We start from the raw sequence: 23,074 nt of genomic DNA on the forward strand, positions 1-23,074 counted from the left end.
TTGGCGTGAAGAGACTTTGGTCGGAGAGAGGGAAATTAAGAACTGAAATGAGAATTTTTATACAGAGTCGGTGAGAGGAGAAAAACGAACACTTGGTGAAATCAGTGGGATCTGTGCGAGTTTGCATGATAGCGGTTTAGTTATTTCCAATCCCCTTATAAATTTCGGAACAATATTATCAGAAAATTGAGAGTTATACACTATCAACATTCTATACGAGCTACATCATGAAACTCCCCTGCCTTCTATACCCCCTCTTTCTCTGTCTCCCATACACAGACACACACACCCACTCACCCACTCCCCCACACATACACACTCACAAACAAACCCTCGATCACCTTAACAATATAGCTCCATAGATAAGGAAAATTCGTGGTGCAAAAAAAATGTCACGAGTATTACCTATGCAGAAGTTCCAAGGTTTCCATTTCCATATTTTTTATTCTAAATTACCAATAGCCCAGGCTGTTCATTATAGTTTCAATACCTCAAAACTTTCCCTTCTTTCCGAATTTCGTTATTTCCTCCTCGGCCTCATCCTCCCGCTCCTGTCTGGGGATTGAACTATTGAACAGCTATTGAATAATTATTCACAAAAGAAAACATTCATTTGATAATAAATACTATGTCCATTGACCTAAAATTAACTTTGACCATAATCGTGCGATCTAGGATGTGTGCAAAACAATCATTATACTTGATTACCCACATGTCTATGTTTCATGAACTAGATCCATAAATTTTATAAGTTATGCCAATTCAACAAATATCCCCAACATGACCAAAGTTCATTGACCCTAAATGACCTTCGACCTAGGTCATGTGACCAAAAACACAGGATTTTCAGCGATACTCTATTCACTCTTATATCTAAGTTTAATGAACTAGCTCTATAAAAATTTAAAGTTCGATGGAAATTCAACAAATACCCCTAACCTGCTCAAATTGTATTGACCATAAATGACCTTTTTTACCTTGGTCATGTGACCTGCAACTGAGGCAGGATGTCTAGTAAACCTTCATTACCATGATTACCCTTATGTGTTAAGGCGACCACACACATTACGATTGGTCTGCGACTCAATTTTGGAATAAAACGTAGTATAATTTGATTCTAATATTGAGACTTTGAATATCTTACTGTGTAATGTTCTAAATCATCGTACGAATACCTATGCTCAAATCTGGGACTATGCTATCATCCTTCTTAGAATAAAAGCAAATTTAATATCTAGTCGTAATGACGTCATAGCAGTCATACGATTGGCTACGATTTGAAAATAATTTGGCCTTTACTACAAAATAAAGGCTTACAATGTTACAAAATTGTTATATTAGTATTCTTTCAATTAATTTTAACCTCAAATAAAATGATATGTTCAATTCACATTTTCAGAAAATGAGCAAAATGCGATTTGTTCCAAAATCGGATCGCGAACAGTCGTAAGGTGTGCGGTCGCCTTAAGTTTCATGAATTAGGTCCAAATACTTTCAAATACATGGTCTAAGTTCATTGACCCTAAATGACGTTTGACCTTGGTCATGTGACCTGAAACCAAGCCAGGATGTTCAGTAATACTTGATTACCCTCATGTCTAAGTTTCATGAACTACGGTCCATTTACCTTTCAACTTATGATGTCATTTCGAAAACTTATAACCTTAGGTTAAGATTTGATGTTGACGCCGCCGTCGGAAAAGCGGCGCCTATAGTCTCACTCTGCTGTTCAGGAAAAACACACACACACACAAAACTGGATAGAAAAACAACGCGCTCTTTTGAGACCGGAACACTTAAATTACTCCCAAACGGTCAAGCGAGCACAAAGTTCAACACTTCTTTCTCTTGCGTGTGCGTTACGTGTTGGTATGGTCCCATATACTGTTAATTGTGTCATGGAGTACTTTTCATGTAGCTTCAAGATCGTGTGTGTGACAGCATCCAACGAACTTTATCCATTTCTTTTTTATCCCAAAAATAAAAATAATTGATTAAGATGGTGGAAAATGCCAATGGTTTTAAGCAGATATATCCTGAAAATGAGACAAATTAGCTCGTGTGAAAACAGGAAAATGGAAGAATCAAATCAAGGAAAGTTTGAGAAAAATTTAAACAAATGATTAGAAACGTTTGAACATTTAAATGGGGAGTTAGATAGATAGATAAATGGTTTATTTGAAACAAAAATATAGAAACAATAAGTGTACATATCTCCATATACGTCGTATTTCAACTTTGACAGCTAAATTGTCCTTTTGATTACAAAAGTATTTTCACAAGGTAGACTTCCACATAAATAGTAATGAAACTCATTGTAACACTGGCGTCGTTACGCCCAGTGGCGTATCTAGCCCAAGGGAGGGCATGTACCCCGGGTGCCACTTTCAGGGGGGCACAAGAAACGGGAGAGGGGCGCAAATTAAGAAAAGGAAAACCTAAGAGAAGAGAAAAGGAATAAAGGCGCAGAAAATGTATATCAATTAAGTTGATCGATGCCCCAACCTATGCTATTATCATGGTAATTAGGCAGTTCCCAAATACATTTAGAAAATAAGTCTTGCATGTCTTTACCCAGAGATGAATATTCATGCCAACTTTTGATTAGTAAAATACTTTTTCTCTTCAAGATTTCCAGCAAACACTCCTTATAAAAGATTTCAAACGCAAATTTCATAACTTATCATCTCTAGCTGCGGGTTTGCATTTTAATACGTTACTCTTAATTGATTATTGCAAACAGTTTTGAAATACACATTTTTTTTCTGGTCTAACTGTCAAAGCTTTTCATCACGCGCTGATTTGATAAGGGAGAATAATCCTGTTCATTAATTTTACAAACAAACTTTAAAATGACCCTTTTTAGGTGAGGATATAAAAAAAACATCTCGCGCTTCGCGCTTGCATTACGCCGATGAGATACGTATTCATGAATTCCTACAAATAGTCCTTAAAATCTTTCTTGTCAGGTCAATATATACAAAAATCAGCACATCAATCCTGCTTGCACTAATTGCTTAGTAATAGTTACGCAGGTCTCAATACCAATAGTTTTCAGCTCGCGCTTCGCGCTCGCATTTATTGTTTAGATATGCATGTTAATAATTACAAAGTTCTTAGAATATCAATTCTTAAGATCTTAATTTAAGAAATAGGCTCGCGTCTCGCCCTCGTATTAGGTCGATTTATTTACTGAGATAACTATCATCTCATTCCTAAAAAGAGATAACATATTTCTCCATGTTAACATACAACTTCTCATATGCCGACTTGGCGTGATAAATTAACCCACCATCTCGACAAGTCGATGGCACTATAAAGCTCCGTAGAACCTAGTTTTGAACTTGGTAGCTTTCGATATCGTAACGGTAGCGAATGAGTACACTGTAAAAAAACGAAGTGCTAATTTAGCACTTACTGTGCTTGTATAGTGACTGCAATCCGAGTGCTGATTTTCTAGTTTAAATTTGAACTAGAAAATCAGCACTGGTAGTGCAGTCACTATACAGGCACTGTAAGTGCTAAATTAGCACTTCATTTTTTACAGTGTATATAAAATGTAGGCCACTCAGTCTCTGATTATCATTTTGAAAATTACCTTCTGGAAAGTATAGTTCCAAGTTAGACTCTCGTCAATTTTATACATACCAACTGAGCATCTTGGTCCTTGAAACCCAGCTGGGCAATGCAGGTAAAACCGTCCAGTGTTTCCTTGCACGTTCCTCCGTTACGACACGGGGTAGACAGACAATCTAAGATCGAGATAGATGATGTTAGCACGACAAGGATAGTAGGCATACAGAGGAAATAGAAGAGTTTTTGTATGAGAAGGGAAAGAGACAGAAATTGAAACAGACAGGGACACACACACAGATACACACACACACACACACACACATACACGCAAGAGAAAAAAGTGTGGGACTAGTGCGCTTGAGTACTGAGAGCGCGCTATTGCTCTATCCGCCACTGAAAACATGTATATAGGACTACACTTGAATAAAGTTTTCCTTTCTTTTCCGAACAGACTGGATGTTACGATTTCCCTGAGGTGTACTGGATCGGGCTTCACAAACCCGGCCCCGATGCAGCCTTTGTTTGGTCCGATGGGACACCGGTCAACTGTACGAACTGGTTTAAGGGCGAGCCAAGTGGCGATTCGATGGAACTTTGCGTCCATCAACGTTAATGCAAAGTTAAAGGATGGAATGACATTCAGTGCTCTAGTAAATTTTGCTATGTTTGCAAGTTTTCTGCTCCATCCGCCTCGTGATTGTAACTCACATTCGTAGTTCAATTCAGCGCATGATCAGAAAAGGGATGATTTGAACCCAAAATGGCATTATGGTAATATTCAATTAGATAAGCACCAACTTTTGTTGTCTTCATCATTGGCGTAACTACGGGGGGGGGGGGCATGGGGGGGGGGGGGCACGTGCCCCCCAATCGGCTGGCCCCCCCCCCAAAAAAAAAAAAAAAAAAGGGGGAAAAGGAGAAAAAGAGGGAAAAAGGAAGAGAAACTTAGTGAGGAAAGAAAATATTATTGTTCATTATAGTGTAATATATATTTTTCATAACTTTATGAAACATTATTTGCTTCATTGTGTCTTCATTGTTCCTGGTGCTCGCATACACTGTTTAACGAGATATATAATCCTGTTGCACTAAAACCTCCCGTTTTCAAATCAATATACAACAAATATATTTCCTCGCAATTCGAGTTATTATTGTTTTATGTAGTGACATATTCTTCTTTTTCATGACTACTTAAAGTGATTGCCCTATTTTAAGGTCTTAATATAAAACATTTCCTGTCTATGCTAACGTTCGCATTAATGGATTGGTGAGATTTGTGCTCTTCATGAACTCCTAAAGTCAGTCCTTAAAATGTCAATTTTTCTGATCTGAATATCAAAGTCATTTGGTTAGTGAAATACGTAGGGTCTTAGTGAATTCCTACAAACAAGCCTTAAAATGCCCCTCTTCAGGTTTGAATTTCCTAAATTTTTAGCTCGCGCTTCGCGCTCGCAGTATTTGATTAGTGAGATGCGTATGATAATCATGATTACAATTACTTCAAAAAGTGCTTCATGTGTTTAAATGTAATTCTAACAAAATCAGCAAGTGCTTGGCCCTCGCATTAGATGACTATGGTGAGATATGTATATACTCTTAGTGGATTCCTAAAACATAGTCCTTAAAATATCTATGTTTGGGGTCAATATATACAAAAAATTCAGCTTGCGCTTCGCGCTCGCGTCATTTGGTTAGTGAAATACGTACGGCCTTAGGGAATTCCTACAAACAAGCCTTAGAATGCCTCTCTTCAGGTCTGAATTTCCTGAATTTTCAGCTAGCGCTTCGCGCTTGCAGTATTTCATTAGTAAGATGCGTATGATTATCATGATTACAATGACTACAAAAGGTGCTTCATGACTGTGTTTAGATATAATTCTAACAAAATCAGCAAATGATGGCACTAGCATTAGATGACTATGGTGTGATATTTATACTCTTAATGGATTCTAAAATATAGTCCTTAAAATTTCCCTGTTTAGGGTCAATATATACAAAAATGTAAGCTTTCGCTTCGCGCTCGCATTGTTTGTTTAGCGAGACAGTTATTATCATGATTACAAAAAATTTGATTACAAATTTGATTACAAAAAATGTCCCTTTTTAGCTCTGAATATCAAAAATTTTCGGCTCGCGCTTCACGCTCGCACTATTTAATCAGTGAGATACATATCCGTTTAATGGCACAGCATGTCCTTCAAATATCTCTATTAGGTCAGTATACCTGACAACTGAGCGCGCTTCGCGCGCTCCCTAAGTGTCTTGAAATTTTTGCTGGTGCCCCCCCAATGCCGTGACCCACGGTACGCCACTGGTCTTCATTATTCACATATTCTTTTAAATTGTGCCCCCTTGCCATTTTTTAAAATCTAATGAAAAGCAACAATGCTTCCATTAGCGTCTGGCAAATTTAATTTCATATTTGGCAAAGCACATTTTGATTAGGCATAGAAATGGAACAAATACCCTCATGAATTGTTCATCCATGTGCTATTCTATTAAATTAGTATACGATGTCTGTATAATGTTATGACAGGCATGTTGACATAATATTCAGGTTTTATTTGAACACACTTGCCCATGCATGAGGTAACCCCGAACTGGTCGATAAATTCACCCGCACACAGCTGCGGGAATAAGGCTAAGGAGGAGAAGAACGAAATTCGTAAGAATAAGACCATTTTGAAACATCAAAATTACAATGAACAGGTGCTATTTGTAATTAGAAAAAAGGGCAATGGAAACTTGGAATTTCTGCAAAGCTAATACTTGTTACACTTTCTTAGACCATGAATTTTCATCCAGTATAGGCCTATATGGAGCTATATTGTTAAGGACTGTGTATATGTGGGTTTGTGAGTGTGGGGTGGGTGTGTATCTACGATCTCTTAGTATACATCGTTATTTCCTTATCTCACATACATCTGTTCTCATTTTCTGCTTTCGGTTTTCTTTATTAGTTTTTCTTTCATTCGTAGACGAAAATGTGCATTGAGTTTACTAAATATGTACAATGTGTTTTAACAAGATATGAATAATGTAAAGTTTGTTTTTATGTATGATTATGTCTCTATTTGAAAGGGGGTATCATGTGGGATAAAACTCTTATTCTTCTCCAAGTTCATTCTTTAATACATTTCCTTTTCCATTGTCATGATTGTCTCAATTTTCCACCTTTTCTTTCTTTCTTTCTTTTCTTCCCCCTCCCCCTCTCTCTTCTAGTTTTCTCTCCTTCTCTCTCACTCCCCTTCTTTCTCTTCTTAGTTTCTGTTCTTTACGCATTAACTGTCACTCTTTTCATCTTTCTCTCTCTATTTTCTATCTCTCCCTTTCTCTCCTTCACTCTCATTCCATCTCTCCTTTTTGCATTAACTTTATACTTTCTTTTTATCTCTCTATCCCTTCTGTTCGCATTAACTTAGGTTACATGGATAATGTTGATTATAAAAATGGGTACAAACCAAGGGAAGATCATATTTTGGTTTTGTCTGAATTCTTTAATCCATATTTATATAATATGTCGTTGAATATTCTTTCATAAAGTTCATTAACCGAGTATACAAAATATATAGTGTTCATTTACTACTACATGAAATAAGAAGCACTCTCATTGACTTATTAACTACACATACATTTTGGGGACGGGCGTATGATACCCACGAGAAAAGAACGTATCAGCCATAAACGAGTATAGACTATACTCTTTCAGTATTTTTTAAAACCAACTTGTATGGTTTGAATTAAATAAATATGAGCTTACCTACAGGGGAGTAGTTGCCTTTATCCGGTATGAAATTTGGAGAACCTGATTTTTTTTTATTGCACCAAAATCCTCTTCTTAACTTAACAAATGTATTTTTATGAACGAAAGCGAGGAAGCGAAACGACCTAGCTTTCTTATGCCCGTTTTATGTATTCCTGTTCGATAATAACTACCCTAAATAACATTATGTTAACATCGTTAATCTTCCAAATTTACACATCTTAAATCAGTCTGGATTGAGCTCGTTGTGTGAAGAGTTGCACTGAATGGCGGCTAAAAACAAAACAAAGCTAACTAACTGACAAGCACAAGTCTCTATAACACGTTTTTCCACTGTTGAAAATCAAATTGTGAATGATATTTTTTAGTAGCGTCTGATCGCAATTCTAATTGCATTAGTCTCAAATCAAGACTAATCGCATTTTTCTTTTGTCTGCAAGATAAATGCTTCGTCAAAATGAAATCATAAAATCATCGAACTGGCGGATTCACCGGAGAGACGCAGTACGTCGCAGTTCTTCGCCACTGGGTCAAACGAACTGGTACCCCCCCCCCTTCTTAGCAAAATAGATACACTACTGGATGTATATAACATTTAAAATGAATAACAAAATTCCTTTTAAAAATAATGACAATAGCTTAATGAAAGAAGGGTGTAACATTATGTCTGTCAATGTTCATAAACAAAAATTATGCTAATTATATGTGCTATAGTAAATAAAGAGGCTTTGATTGGAGAAATTATAATTTGTAAACGAATTATTAACATAGGAGTAATGCTGAAAATTTGTTAAGAAAGATATTTGTTATGTATCAATAAATAAACCCGGTAAAAGAAACGAAATACAATACGAAATATTCTCAATTAACTATAAGTTATACTAAAAATTTCCTTGAAGTCGGCGACCACGAAACAACAACATGATGACAAACTGGTACAAAACAAATAAAAATAACTTTACATTATAACGATATCAACAACAAAATAGCCAACGTTTACACAATAATTCATCGCCAGTGCTTTCCTATGTGCTTTAAAAGTGTAAGCAGTTGAAATAGGCAAGAATTTAAGTTCGCCAGTTCTTGGTAAAATTGCACATCTACACTTTAAATAAAATCAAAAGCAAGAAATAAGCACGCCAAAAAAATCAAGAAAAAATAGTAAAACTTGATATAAATTTGCAAGGGCCCTCATTGTGGGCTTATTTCCCTACACAGTAGGCCTATATTGTATCATTTTCTTACTTTTTAGTTTCACGAGAAAACTTTTTTATAAAAATCGTTGCCTTTTGAACAAATGGACCAACAGCGTTATCCGGACACAACACACCGTTTGAATACAACAACAAACTCAACAATACAATGAACTTAATATCATACTTCTAAAAGCACCAAGATAACGATATTTGTATTATATATTCCTACCTATTGCCCATATTTTATCCCATCATTTCTGTCAAAGAACCTGGCTAAACTGTACCGTCTCTATTTTTTATGAAAATATATTATCAATATTGTATATCGCATTTTGTACAACTTTACTGTAATCATGGTAATGGTAAATTGCCAATTCGTTCGCTGCCAACTCGTCCACTCACCACATAGTCTACCTTCATTTAGTCTAATGCCATTCCGTCCACCAACATTTCGTCTAACAACCATTTGGTCCAATCATCACTTCGTCTAATCACCATTTCGTTTATGACCATTTCGTCTGTGACAATTTCGTCTGATAACCAGTTGGTCTAATATCCATTTTATTTTCATTCATTTTGCACAATTAACACTTAGTCCAATTAGACCAAATGGTATATGGACTAAATGATTATTGGACCAACTGGTTATTAGACGAAATGGTGAGTGGACGAAATAGCAATTAGACCATGTGGATAGTGGACGAACTGATGGTAGACCACATGATAGTAGACGAGTTGGCGATTGGACGAATAGGTATTTAGACGAATTGGAAATAAACCTCTGTAATCATAACTAAGATATATAAAAGGTAGTAACAATAAGAATAGCACTCAAACTGACCAGTGTGATGTCATAGAAAATAATGTAATCGTTTTGGATCGATATCGTTGTTGTGGAGGTGCCGATGTCGAGTGGTCTAAAGGCCACCGCACACCTTACGACTGTTTGCGATCTGATTTTGGAACAAATCGCATTTTGCTCATTTTTTGAAAATGTGAATGGAACACGTCATTTTATTTGAGGTTAAAATTCATTGAAAGAATACTAATATAACCATTTTGTAAGATTGTAAGCCTTTATTTTGGAGTAAAGGCCAAATTAGTTTCAAATCGTAGCCAATCGTAAGACTGCTATGACGTCATTACGACTAGATATTAAATTTGCTTTTATTCTAAGAATGATGATAGCATAGCCACAGATCTGAACATAGGGATTCGTACGATGATTTCGAACATTACACAGTAAGATATTCCAAGTCTCAATATTAGCATCACACTCTACTACGTTTTATTCCAAAATTGAGTCGCAGACCAATCGCAAGGCGTGCGGTCGCCTTAAAGCGCCTGGCTATACATGGGAAGTCCGGGGTTCGATCCCCGGCAGCGGCACCTATATGCCCGTGAGCAGGGCATTTAATCGACAATGCTCTTTTATCCTTGCTTTTTACATATACATGTAGTGTTTCGTTCCTATCGCATTGGTTCTATTTTCATCTATTTGATACAAGATACAGTATGCAACTCTACAATGTACCTTATGTATCTATAAGAATCTTTATGGAATCATACTTTTTGTATTAATCTGAGATATATCGTTTCTTTTACGTAAGGAGTCGGACATTGTTTAAGATATTGAATGACTTATAAAAAAAAATTCATGGAGACATGATGCAGATAATTATACCACCACATAGAAAAGTGGTTGTACTGATGGTTGATTGAAGGCCTGGTCCCACTGTCCGACAGACACAAAACGTATTCATAACGGATACAGCGGACAAGCAACATATCGGGGTGGCTCCATCCATTTTCATTCGCCCCAGACAATGAACAAAATGGGCGAACAATGAAATCACAGTGGACGGTTGCTCGATGGATATAGAGCGTATGAAACGCGTATGCAAAGAGTACACAACGGATACATAACGTTTTTTCCAACAGATGGCAAGATTGTTTTCCGTTTTACATCCTATTGGCATCCGTAAGTGCAGTGGGACCAAGCCTTGGGCCCAGTAGCACAGACGAAATCCACTCCACACCGACCAAATCCATGCATTACCTTTCCCCAATTACATCGGTCGGTTTGGAGTTGGTTTCGTTAGTGTAACTGCAGCAATATCTGGCTCTATAAAATATGTTAAAATTTTCTATTGAAGATGAGCAGGTGCTTAGAAAGGTTCAATTCACCATCTTTCTTTTTAAGAGTGTACTTTTTAGCTCACGAGAAAAGAAAGAAAAATATATAAAAATTAACTCTGCATATACTGATCTTTTCTATGAATTATACGTAGCGAGGTATGAGAGTAATGTTGTGTTGTTCCAAGTAAGCAGCGATTTGTCATGCCCAAGTTGATATTCCGTGCTTAGTTTGAATGTAATTACCAACTAACCTGGAAGTGCTCTTTCTCAATTGGCTAATAGGATCAATTCTAATTTTTCGCAGATATTTCATTCTTGTTCTACATTAATTCGACGAGGAATTATACAGACTTAAAAGTCCAGGGCCCAGTAACAAAGAGATTTTCGATAAAATGTAATTTTCAAATATGAAAGAACTACTCTGATTTGTTCCTGATGAGTGTTTCAACAAAGTACGCGTGCAATGATGATCTTGATTGGTCATTGGCATTAGAGGATTAATTCCATATTTAAGTATGTGAGGGAGCCCTGGGGAGTGTTTCATAAAAGGACTTGTCTGACGTTTTATCAGACAAGTCCTGTATTATTAAACATTTATAGAAACTGTGCCCCTGGGCCAATAAAGGAAAGTTGTATTGTCAGACAAAATATTGATGAAACACTCCTCTTTATTTCAGCCGAGTGTGCGAAGTGAAGATCATCTATTTTTCTTGTACGTGAGAACTGGTTTTACTCGAGTACCCTCCGCTGTTACATTTATTAGCCTCTTAGACTTCAGATTGTCGCTTAACATCTTGGCAGTTTCGTGGACCACTAAGACACTACTGGAATCGTCATCGTTCATCCCATCTACTCCTGGCTGTGAATTCGATGTTTTATTGGCTAGGACAACGTGCCTAATAATTTTCTGCGCGGGTTGAGGAGGAAGAGGTTTTGAAGCAGGTACAGCCTTCGGCGGCGGGGGTCCTGCACCTTTGCTCACTCCTTTGGCTGCTGCTTTCGGAGGGGGTTTGATCTGTTTCGGTGGTTTATGGCGGCTAAGGATGTATTTGGCGGATGGGTAACGTCGAAGTTGCTGTGTGTCGAACGGGAGCCCCACATTACGCGACCGAGGTTTTGGAGGCGATCGGGCTACAGGGATCTGTTGCCTTCGCCAAATTGCAGAGAAGAGGGCGTTCTTCGATTCTGCAATCTGCGCACAAAGCTTATTGGAATCCTTGCGTGGTTTGTACTCGATCCAGTGGAAGTAATGACCTTGAGCCTTTACTTCTGTCCCACCAACACACGACTCGAAGGTCTCTTTCAAACGTCTGCGAAATTCTGAAAGATCAGTTTGGAAGTCGGGACCATACCTTGATATCTTTTCCCATAGTGTACGATTAAAGTGTTCATACAACTGGGTATCTACGTTGTTCCATTGTCTCATCTTATTTCGCAGGGTCTCTGGTATATTAGCTGGGTTTGGACGAACATTCTTTGCAACATACAGTGTTTCCTCCAGACTCCAGCAGAGTAATCTCCTCATGACCACCAGAGATTCCTCGAAATATTCCGTTATCAAAACTAACCTGAACTCGCGATCCAATTTCTTGATATATTCTTCCACCTTAGTTTTATCATTGTGATACACATGATCCAAACCTAGATCGAATGCTTGGTTGTTCTTGGCATAATACCATCTCAAACCCATTATCCCTTCCCATTTCATGGCCTTGAGACGCTTCCGGTAAAAGTCTGGCTTTGCAAAGAACTGCGTCAGTCTTGCCTTCATTGTGGTGTACTGCATTTTCTCTTGCATAAGGAAGGAGTCATCCAACTGGAAATGCGTGAAAGCTGATTCAAACTGGGTACCAGGATCCCGAATAATAGTTATGTAATGAGTGTTTGGTTTCATGAAGGTATCCATTGCCTTACGGTTATAACGCACATGAACAGCAAGCATGTTGTACTTGTACTTGGAGAAGTCACCTAGTCTGATGCCTATTGGAGGGAGAAAGTGGGTCCTGGGAGAGTTTGCATTTAAGGGCAGATAAACCAAGTGTCCGTTGCTGGGACTAAGGCGGTTGAAGACAAACGACAGGTTGTGGGTGAAGCCGTAGCGGTTGACAATGTGGCTTAGACTGGTGCTCCCGGTCTTGTGTGTCTTGATGAAGACAACGTTGTCCTGGTGAGTACAGGACGTTGGGTCTTCGGACTTGTCCTCAACATCATGGCTTATCGTATAGGAGGTGTTAGCATCGAATGCAATGGGTGGAATGACGTCACCGGTGACATTTTCTGGTACCGAGGAAGGTGTGGTATCTGGGATCTTTTCTTTTCCAAGGTTATTCCTGCATGTATAAATGTGAATAGATAATATAAAGAAAGGATTATTATATCCAATTAGATTAAAATTAGTCTCAATACGCATGGACAAAAAGGACGATTCATATGTAAAAATAAAAAAAGTTTACAAGACATGCTGAACCTGGGGTCGTTTCATAAAGCTGTCCATACGTTAAGAGTGACTTTAAGAACGACTGGTGATCCTTTCTTCTTGTAAATGATATTAACCATTAAATGTTCATTGGTGATTATTTAGCTCGTAAAAACATTTACCAGTCGTTCTCAAAGTCGCTCGTAACTTACGAACAGCTTTATGAAATACCCACCTGATTAATTGTTAAATGTTTCTTTTAAAGAAGGTTCGGAGGTGAAAGGGTGGTTTGAACTAAAGTCCAGGTCATTTCAATGAACTTAATGTTATGTGATGATAACATGGATAAGACCTATCTCACATATTCAATAATATACCAATACATGTAATCAGTACTTAATCAACACTTCTGTAGGCAGTATAACAGGAAATCTTATGTGTGCCAATTCGGACTTTCTTAAGAAAGTATTATTCATTCTTCTTCCAGCTAAACTTCTGACGCACACACATGTTATGGGTTTATTCCTCCTTCTTACTAAAGGGTCCACTCCCCCAATTCAGACTAAAGTTATGAAGTACAGCTTGTTTTGGTCAAGCGTCCAAGGTTGACCAACACCTGTTTGGTTGTAGAGAGTCTTGACCAGACCAATATAAAAGGGGTTCGATTCTGAACCAAAATCAGAATAGAGATTGGAGTTTAGATTTGATACAGAATGGTTTTGATACTAGAGATCGGGGTTTAGAGCTACATAAGAGTTTACTTTTTATACATCAGTTTGCAGAGTTTATTTTATCATCTTCAGAGTATAGTCACCATTAGACTTGCTCATTTTCCTGCATTATTTGTCATCATCAACCTATCAATAATCATCTTCAATACATGTAATACATTTATTGAAGATGATTATTAATAAGTATATGAATTGTACATCCTGCATTCATTTGTCTTCATTTAAGACTGGTTGAAAATAAAAGAGCATTAGATCCAACGACAACATAACATTAACAATTTACTAAAAACAACATGTAGATGTTATTACACGATAATAAGAAATTCGTTTATGAAATAAATCTATACCATTGTTGGTATCACGCCTTGTTGATTATGAACCACTAATGAATGTCTTGTTGTTCATGGGTTGGCTCTGTTTTTTCTTTGAAGACGCCATTATTTTTATAGATATATCTACAAATTTCTAAAGAAAATCATACAGGCTTACTTATGCTTGCTATCGTCAATAAATTGGAATGATATGAAATGAGGCATACATGTATGAAATGACTGACTCACCGCTTGGAAGTCGAACCTCTGAGTTTGGACGAACTAGGGCGCCACCAATCGGCAGGTGGCCATGACCTGCGGATAGGAGGTCCAACAGTCGGTTTTGGTCTAACGATCTTAGCATAGTGGGGATGATCATAGAGTCTTGTCATATAAGTCATCAGAATGGCTGAACTTATTACGCACATTAGAAGAAAGATACTCTTCTGTTTAAAGTAAAAGAGGGAGGGAATACCAAATAAATTTTAGGTCATTTTCTATTTCTAACATACACAACACGATTGATTTTGACGGAAGCTAGGGTTAAGACCCTCCTATAACCATTTGTTAAAATAATCTTTAAATCAAGTATTGTGCAAAATCAAATCATTTATTTCTATTTCATATTTTATTTCATTTTTTATTCACACAAGGTTGTTCTACTTCAGTTAACGGCTAACGTTTTTCATCAAGGAATTTCTTCTAAGAAGCTGAGGCATAAAAAGTTATTGGTTAATTTGCATCCATGCAGTGACTCACGTGGAGACAAAAGTAAAATCAGTTTGAGCTTTATTCTTTGTGATGTCGACTTTGTTTAAATTTTCCAAAGGGGGGGGGGGCAAATTTTCCGGAGGAAAATTTTGACAAGCCAAAAAAGGATATTTCGTACCCGAAAGAATTTGACAAGCAAAAAAAAAAAAAAAAGTTCTTCAATTTCAAAAGAAGGGACACACCTCTGTTTTAATGGCATTTTTACATTACAAATTTTAATTTTGCATCTCAAAGGGGGGGGGGGGGCACGTGCCCCCTGGATCCGCGCCTGATATATATATTAATTGCTTAATGTGCCCAAATTCAAACAGCCATGGAAGAATTTCGTCCACCATGCACAAATCAAGATCCATGTGTCCGGAATACCGGTGGTTTACAAAAGCTACGATGGATAACTTTATGGCCCGTATTCTGAACTCGGGTTTAAGTCAAACCCTGGTTTCAGGTGTGGTTTAACTATGGAGAGCCACAAGGGGCACAAATCCCTAACAGTACACATCCAATTTATTAACTCGTATGACACCTAAATCGTCTGGGAATGATAACTGAGGTATTTTGAAGTATATTTCTTCATTATGAAAGCAAAAGAAACAAACTAGTTAACATAAGAAATATACAATATAAACAGAATGTTAGAGTTTTCGCTCCCCATAATTTTAGCACAGACTTAGACCATGGTCTAAGTTAAACCTGACTTAAGAATATGGGCCTAAGAGTCTACAAATGATGAGTTAAAGAGGACACGTGAATGATCATATATTACAATCTGGCGGAACATCAATAAACATCGTTCATCACATTATGATGGCACCCTGTCAAAATGAAGGAACTGACCTGCTGGTCATACTCGATCATTTCAAGTTGTTGTAAAAACTGTAAAAACGGTGTAAAAACTGGGTCTCGTAACACAAAAATTAGCAATTAATCGTATGCTTGATTGTCACGATTGATTGTACATTGCATAGTCAATACAATCGATCGCAGAAAAATGTTCTACGATCATTGCTAAGCTTTGTGCTACGGGTCCCAGGGGTATTGTGTCGTAAGAACACCCAAGTAAAATGATTGGTGTGGTCATCTATGTAAACCAGTTAACAACACATATTATTGTTTTCCTTGTGTAGTAAAGATTATACAGTACAAGCACGGAAAGTACGGAAGTATCATCAGTATCTTTTCTACTTGACGAATTGGCGAGTTGGCGATAGATTGCCAATTCGAAAAACAAATTAAATGTCGACTTGAAACGCTGAAATATTCCGTCATGTCCTTATGTTACTTTGTATAAGTCGACTTGGCAAGATAACATAATCGCCATGTCCATGTTTGTTATAAATATACTTTTCATAAGTCGATTTGGCTAGTTAACGCATCTCAATATGCCGACATGATAGCCTAAACTTAAATTATCAAACTGACATGGCAAGAGAAGATATTTCGCGATCTCGTCAAGTAGATAGCACTTATGTCTTCAAAGCTTCCGTTTATAATTTTATACCTTACCCATTTCATTCTCTTAGTCGATTACAAACACAGCACCTAACACTGAAGGTCAGTGATGACAGGTAATTTTGGACGAACTCGGCAACAAAGAGGTCCACATATTTTTTTTTCATGAAATAATATGCTACAGAAGATTTTTGAGTCGTTGGTTGTCGTCGAGTGTGGCTACGTCATCTTTTCTTCAGAGTATGGAGTTAAATGCAGATAGACGATATCAAATTCCGTCTGGGTGAGTGTACATCTTCTGCCGATGTAAAAAAAATAGAAAATGTGGAATTAGTGGATAAGGATTTATTATTATTATTATTATTATAATTGTTGTTGTTATTTTTACAATACTCTTAAATTATTCAGATTGGACAACAATATGTATAAGACTGTGGTGGGGGACCAAACCTAAATTAGATTGAAAATAAGATTGGGGTTTTTTACATTGGGATTTTCAACCTAATTTTTGATTGGTACCTCGTAGCAATCCAAATAATTTTTAGAGAAGCTTTGACATAGAAAAAAAGAAATAGTATAGGTTCCAGAGAAAACAGGTGGTTGTTTCATGAAAGTGATCAGCACTGACTAAATAGTCAGTGCTGACAATTTCAGTGAAATCCTTGGTTTTGATTGGCCGAGAGGCACTGGCCTCTGACTGTTACTATGGTAACTGTCGGAGAAAAGCAACTTGTCAGTGTTGACACATCCCCACTTGTTCTTTTGTATTTTATTATATGAAATTAGGTTTATTCAAATGTTTTCCTCCAAGAACTAGAAAAATTGGATTGACAACTGATTTGGTGCATTAGATATTTATTGCTGCAACTTATTTCATTATAAGGGAGACATATTATTCACATAAGTATGAAATAATGAAAAAAAATATGATTTTATGTAATAACATAAGAAAACGGAAAGTGTGGATGTGACATCATCAGCCCACCTAATGAATATTCATGACGACTGTTTTCACAAAATATTGCTAAACTTTAAACTTCAATAACTTTATTATTTCTTATCCGATTTTGATGAAATTTTCGGCACTTTGCTCAGTGAATTCTACTCTATGTATTAACTTAATATCTTAAAGATATACATATTTTCAGCCCGGACCATCCCTTTAAATTTCCTCGCCCCATAAAATTCATAGTATTTTCGACTCATTGCCGTTCCGTTTCCGTCACCTTACGCTGATTATGTATTATTCATCATGCTTTCCGCGAGCCGTAAAGTTCATTGTCGCCTTTGCAATCAACAAGACCAATCTATCTTTAAACGTGTTAAAGGGGAAAGTTCATCCCGACGAAAAGTTAGTTTTCATGAAAGCAGAAAAATAAAGAAAAATATTAAAGAAGGTTTGATGGAAATGGAAAGAGTAAGAGAATTATGGACATTGAAATCGTTTTTTTTTACGTATAATGCGACTTAAATTCCATAATTTCCATTTTCATTCATGGAGCATGATGAATAAAAATACTTTTCTTTATTATAGAAGGGGTTATGAATAAATATTTCTACACTGCAAAAACTCCGGTATTGATTTAACACCAGCCCGGAATCTATATATGTCCACACCAGAGAAGTATTGAAACAACACCAGTTTTGAATCAAACCGATGCTGTTTTAATACTAATTGGTGTTGTATAAACACCTATCTGGTGTTAGACTAAAACGAAACTGGTGTTGTTTAACACTTCTTTGATGTGGACATATATAGATTCCTGGCTGGTGTTAAATCAACACCAGAGTTTTTGCAGTGTAATGATATATCAATACAGCACAAATATACTCACTGTAACTTTTTAAAGAAATTGGTATTTAATTTATATCACACGATTTATGGAGGAGCTGCTCGTCTGTGACGTCACAAGAACAGAATATTAACAAGTGGAATGCCTCTGGCAGTCTCACCTGCATCACGCGATTCAATATAGCAGCAGTGCTGACTTTGAAAACTACTATGACTCGCACAAGATGTTCAGTGATACTTGGTTACTCTTATGTCCACGTTTTATGAACTAGACCAATACACTTACAGAGATATGATGGTAATTCAACAAATACCCCCAACATGGCCAAAGTTCATTGACCTAACATGACCTTTGACCTTGAACATGTGACCTAAAACTCGCACAAGATGTTCAGTGATACCTGATTACTCTTATGTCCAAGTTTCACGAGTCAGATCCATAAACCTTCAAAGTTGTGATGGTAATTCAACAGATACCCCCATTATGGCCAAAGTTCATTGACCTTTGACCTTGGTCATGTGACCTGAAATGCGCACAGGATGTTCAGTGATACTTGATTACTCTTATGTCCAAGTTTCATGAATCAGATCTATAAACTTTCAAAGTTATGATGGTAATTCAACAGATACCCCTAATTCGGCCATTGACCCTAAATGACCTTTGACCTTGGTCGTGTGACGTAAAACTCATGCAGGATATTTAGTGATACTTGATTAACCCTATGTCCAAGTTTCATGAACTAGGTCCATATATTTTCTAAGTTATGATGACATTTTAAAAACTTAACCTTAGGTTAAGATTCTGATGTTGATTCCCCCAACATGGTCTAAGTTCATTGACCCTAAATGACATTTGACCTTAGTCATGTGACATGAAACTCAGACAGGATGTTTAGTAATACTTGATTAACTTTATGTCCAAGTTTCATGAACTAGGTTCATATACTTTCTAAGTTATGCTGTCATTTCAAAAACTTAACCTTCGATTAAGATTTGGTGTTGACGCCGCCGCCGCCGTCGGAAAAGCGGCGCCTATAATCTCACTCTGCTATGCAGGTGAGACAAAAATCTGCAACCTTGTTATTCTCGTTCTCGTTCACAAAGAAAGTATTTATGCCCTAAGAAATGTTGAAAATCTTGTATTGCCAAAACCTAAGACCAACTATTGTAAGCGGACATTCTCTTATCGTGGATCGAAAATATATAATGAACTCCCACTTAATCTTCGCAGACCCAACACACTCACTTTATTTAAAACTGACCTTGATAAATGGACAGAAAACTTTGATCTTTAAACTTTTGGCTGATCGGGGGGGGGGGGGTGGGTCAAGGTTTAAGGTATCCTTAGGAATAGGGAAGGTTTAGGACTGTTATTGTGTAATTGTATCTAATTATTAATTATTATTTATTTTTTTTAACCACTCGCTTTTGTGTAGTATTAGTAGTATTTATTTTTGCTTTTAATTAATAATATGTTAAATACATGTTATGATCAATGTGTCATTATATATATAGGTCATATTATTTCTCATGTTACCTTGACTGGACCTCTAGGAAGAACAGAGCCATTATATCAATGGCTCTGAATAGAGTGATCCATCCGTATATTTTTATGTGCATGTTTATATATTCATATTTAATCTAATATCTTGTGAAATGTATTTTATTGTGATTTTTATACGGTAAATAAAACCAAACCAAACCAAACCAATTCTTCGGTGGATAATTTCAGTTTCATTTTCTGAATATCATATCAAAATCTATCACAAAGTTACATTCTCATTTTAAAAACATCAAAATTGTGGGTCTCAAGATCTTTTCACTCTCGATAAACTCTTGACTTTCGATAATTTTTTTCCACATGCTGCTTCCTGTGCCACTCCCCCTGTTTTTTTTTTTAATTATTATTTATTAATTTTGGCTCGACAATCATAGAAAATCCTGTTCACAGAATTATATGAACGGGAAAAAAAGTTGGCACTTGCCCCCCTTGCGCATTGACCCCTGTTACGCACCTGACGAATCCTCTTCATGTTTCCCTGCAGACTATCCTTATAATGTCCCTTTCAGGCATGTGTGTTTGTATCAAATTATTTCAGCTCGCGTTTCGCGCCCTAATTAAATGTGGTTAGATAAAATAATATTTTGTTCATAATTACAAAAAGTGCTTAGAATGCTCCGTTCTCGGGTCTAGAGACATAAAATATAAGAAAATTAGCTCTCGCTTTGCACTCGCATTACTATTAATTTTTCTGTAGTCCTTTAGATACTAGATATACCCAGTTGTTGTGTGTCCGGACAGGTTGTGTGTCCGGACGATCAATTTTAGAAAGTCATTTGGAAAAATTTGAAAGTGAAGTTTCATAATTTTTTTGTAAAAATGTTAGGAAATATTATAAGGAAAAAAAAATAGAAGATGATTACAAGTATTGAATTCATATTTTTAGTGTAATCCAAAGAAAAAAAAGAAGGCTTCAAAAATATAAAGTGTCTGGACACCCGACCCCCCATCCTACTTCATCTAGTTTGTACAAATATACTGAGCTTCAGTGTACAAGGTTTGACCTCTATTCTTAGGAATGCACTCTCCAAAAATACAATTTTCATTTATCTAGTAAACGTTTTGAGCAAGCACACATTTTAGATGTTTACATTGCTGGCTTTCCATAGTTGTAGTTAATAGGATCTATCGCAATTCTCTGTAAAGAAGAAAAGGAGAAATGCTTAGCCAATAAAATTTCTCTATCGTCAGACATAATAATGACTTGTGCATCAACTCAGCGCGTAAGGCATGTATGTATGGTTTTACTTTTTTTTTAATTGAAATCAACTTTCCGTTAAGGTGCACCTTGGACTTTTCTTTTAAAGCACATTTTACAAAAAGGAATCAGTCTTAAGATACCGCCATATTTTTCCAATAATAGGACAAAGAGTGGCATATCGCATGGTTGCGTTTTTCATGCATTTATGTTCTTTCCGAACAGTAATTTTGCAAACATTATTTCTTTTTCATTGTTGCCACCCCCCTCAATAAATTTAGATTTAAAAGATAAGAGTGTTTAAAACAACACAGTGTGAAGAACAAGCATAGCAGTCTGTTTTAAGTGCATTATACTTACCCTTTAATATCAATATAAACTGCTAAAGTAAGGCAGACCTAAGTAGGGCCTATACTTGGTGATGGGAAAATAGAGCTTCGGGTCTTGCGATGAAGACTTCCGAGACAGTGTCCTATTCACTTGTGAGAATTTTAGAAGTACAGTATTCATTTGCGGCCATTTATGAAAGTGCAATCGCGATAAAACCATTTTGTTGGCAAACACAATGAAAAAGGTCCTCCCGTGTGCATGGTGTGTCTTTTAATGCACTCGCTACGCAGTGTGCCGCATCTCAAGATGGTAAACATAATTATTATGGTCTATGGTCATAATCGAGGGATTGACTCAAAAATAGAATATACCCAGTGTTGCCTGGTCGATCCGAGCTGAAGAAAGTCCACAAAAGGCTCTCAAAAATTCCCAGATTGGACCATAAATCCCCAAATTTTTCAAATCACAATAATTTCTGGAAAAGGGAGGACATTTATCATGCCAGGTTATTGCCCAAAGCTAAAAATTTAGTAATACGTGTTTGCTTGTTCACACCATAACAGGTATACTAACTTACACAGCAGATTTTTTTTTTTTTTTAGGTTTCGATGCAATAGTATCGTACAACCATAGAGATATATACTAATAACAACTAAGTTTAATGTAATGAATACATCGGTTTAATTGCGTAGGAAATGCACTGATATACATTATATGATCTACAGTAGATCGTATACTATTATTAGCATAATACTGAAAAATAATAATCGTATTATTTTCATCAAAACCTTCTAAAATCCCCAAATTTATTTTAATCCCCAAATAATTTTTTCCATCCCCAAAGGCTTCTTAACATTCATTAAATTTCCAAAATCTGGGGATGGAAATCCCAAAATGGCAACACTGAATATACCTTGCTAACTTTCTGAATATATGCGTTAATTTGATATATAACGTGACGAAATATTCGCGCAGTTTTTTTTATGTGAGTGTCTCTGAAACAGTTGTATTTACTCTAAGATTGTAGCACAACTGATCACAGCAAGATTGTCCTCATCTAGCAAAACAAAGAAACGTGATGACCATCATCAGCACAGTGGGATTGAAAGTAGAGTCCTATTGGTGTGGAAAACTGGTAGCTACAAAAACACTTTTATTTCCCAAAACGGCCAAACAAAAATTTAACAGACATCATTCCGCGTTTCGTGCTGTATTGCAAACCTACTCGTTCGCCTCTTCGTGTAGAAATGAAGAAAATAGAAACTCACGTAGCAACAATTATCTAAATTTAGGTCCGACTTTTCAACTTCATGGCTTCATCTGACTGTACATAAACAAACTGAGTATCATCACTGCATATCGTTGAATTCATACTGAACGTCCCGTGAGTTGCATCTTATCTGAATATCCCGTTTAAAAGATCATCAAATCACTGCGCTCGTCGAGTACACATTGATGAGCGTTCATCTGTGCTTGATGAACATCGCGAACATCGAATGAGGTCTGATGGCATTTTAGTGCCTTACACCACAAATACTACAGACCAAGCCGTACACATAATAATGAAGAACATAATGCCAATGCTGGCTCGTAGCATTCTATTCGGGTGATATCTTATACACCTTCACTATTTCACTGTCTACGCACGATGAAGACATACTGCGCGTAGTCTCTTTGATAATCATTATTTATGTTAGTGCAATCTTATTCTCTCTTAATTTGACCCCGAATTTAAATCTTCCTGCATGACTTATGTAAAAAATAAAACATATGAAAATACACTCAAGTAGAGACATGCATCCGATCACCTACACTGTATTCTGCCGTTCATAACATCAGCA

The 23,074-nt window shown here is 36.6% G+C and overlaps 1 protein-coding gene across 1 annotated transcript; it reads right to left on the reverse strand.

Annotated features, from left to right (window-relative positions):
* Positions 1 to 7,061: 7,061 nt before the first annotated feature.
* On the reverse strand, positions 7,062 to 22,738 carry LOC129279408 (uncharacterized). Its single transcript, XM_064111380.1, has 4 exons — positions 22,502 to 22,738; positions 16,407 to 16,650; positions 14,382 to 14,578; positions 7,062 to 13,004 (listed from the first exon to the last, which is right to left on the reverse strand). Exons 2-4 carry the CDS (start codon positions 16,413 to 16,415, stop codon positions 11,372 to 11,374), a joined length of 1,839 nt encoding a protein of 612 aa, XP_063967450.1. The 5' UTR covers positions 16,416 to 16,650; positions 22,502 to 22,738; the 3' UTR covers positions 7,062 to 11,371.
* Between the last annotated feature and the right edge of the window lie 336 nt (positions 22,739 to 23,074).

The sequence above is a fragment of the Lytechinus pictus genome, chromosome 16, assembly GCF_037042905.1.
Source record: "Lytechinus pictus isolate F3 Inbred chromosome 16, Lp3.0, whole genome shotgun sequence".
Classification (NCBI taxonomy): domain Eukaryota; kingdom Metazoa; phylum Echinodermata; class Echinoidea; order Temnopleuroida; family Toxopneustidae; genus Lytechinus; species Lytechinus pictus.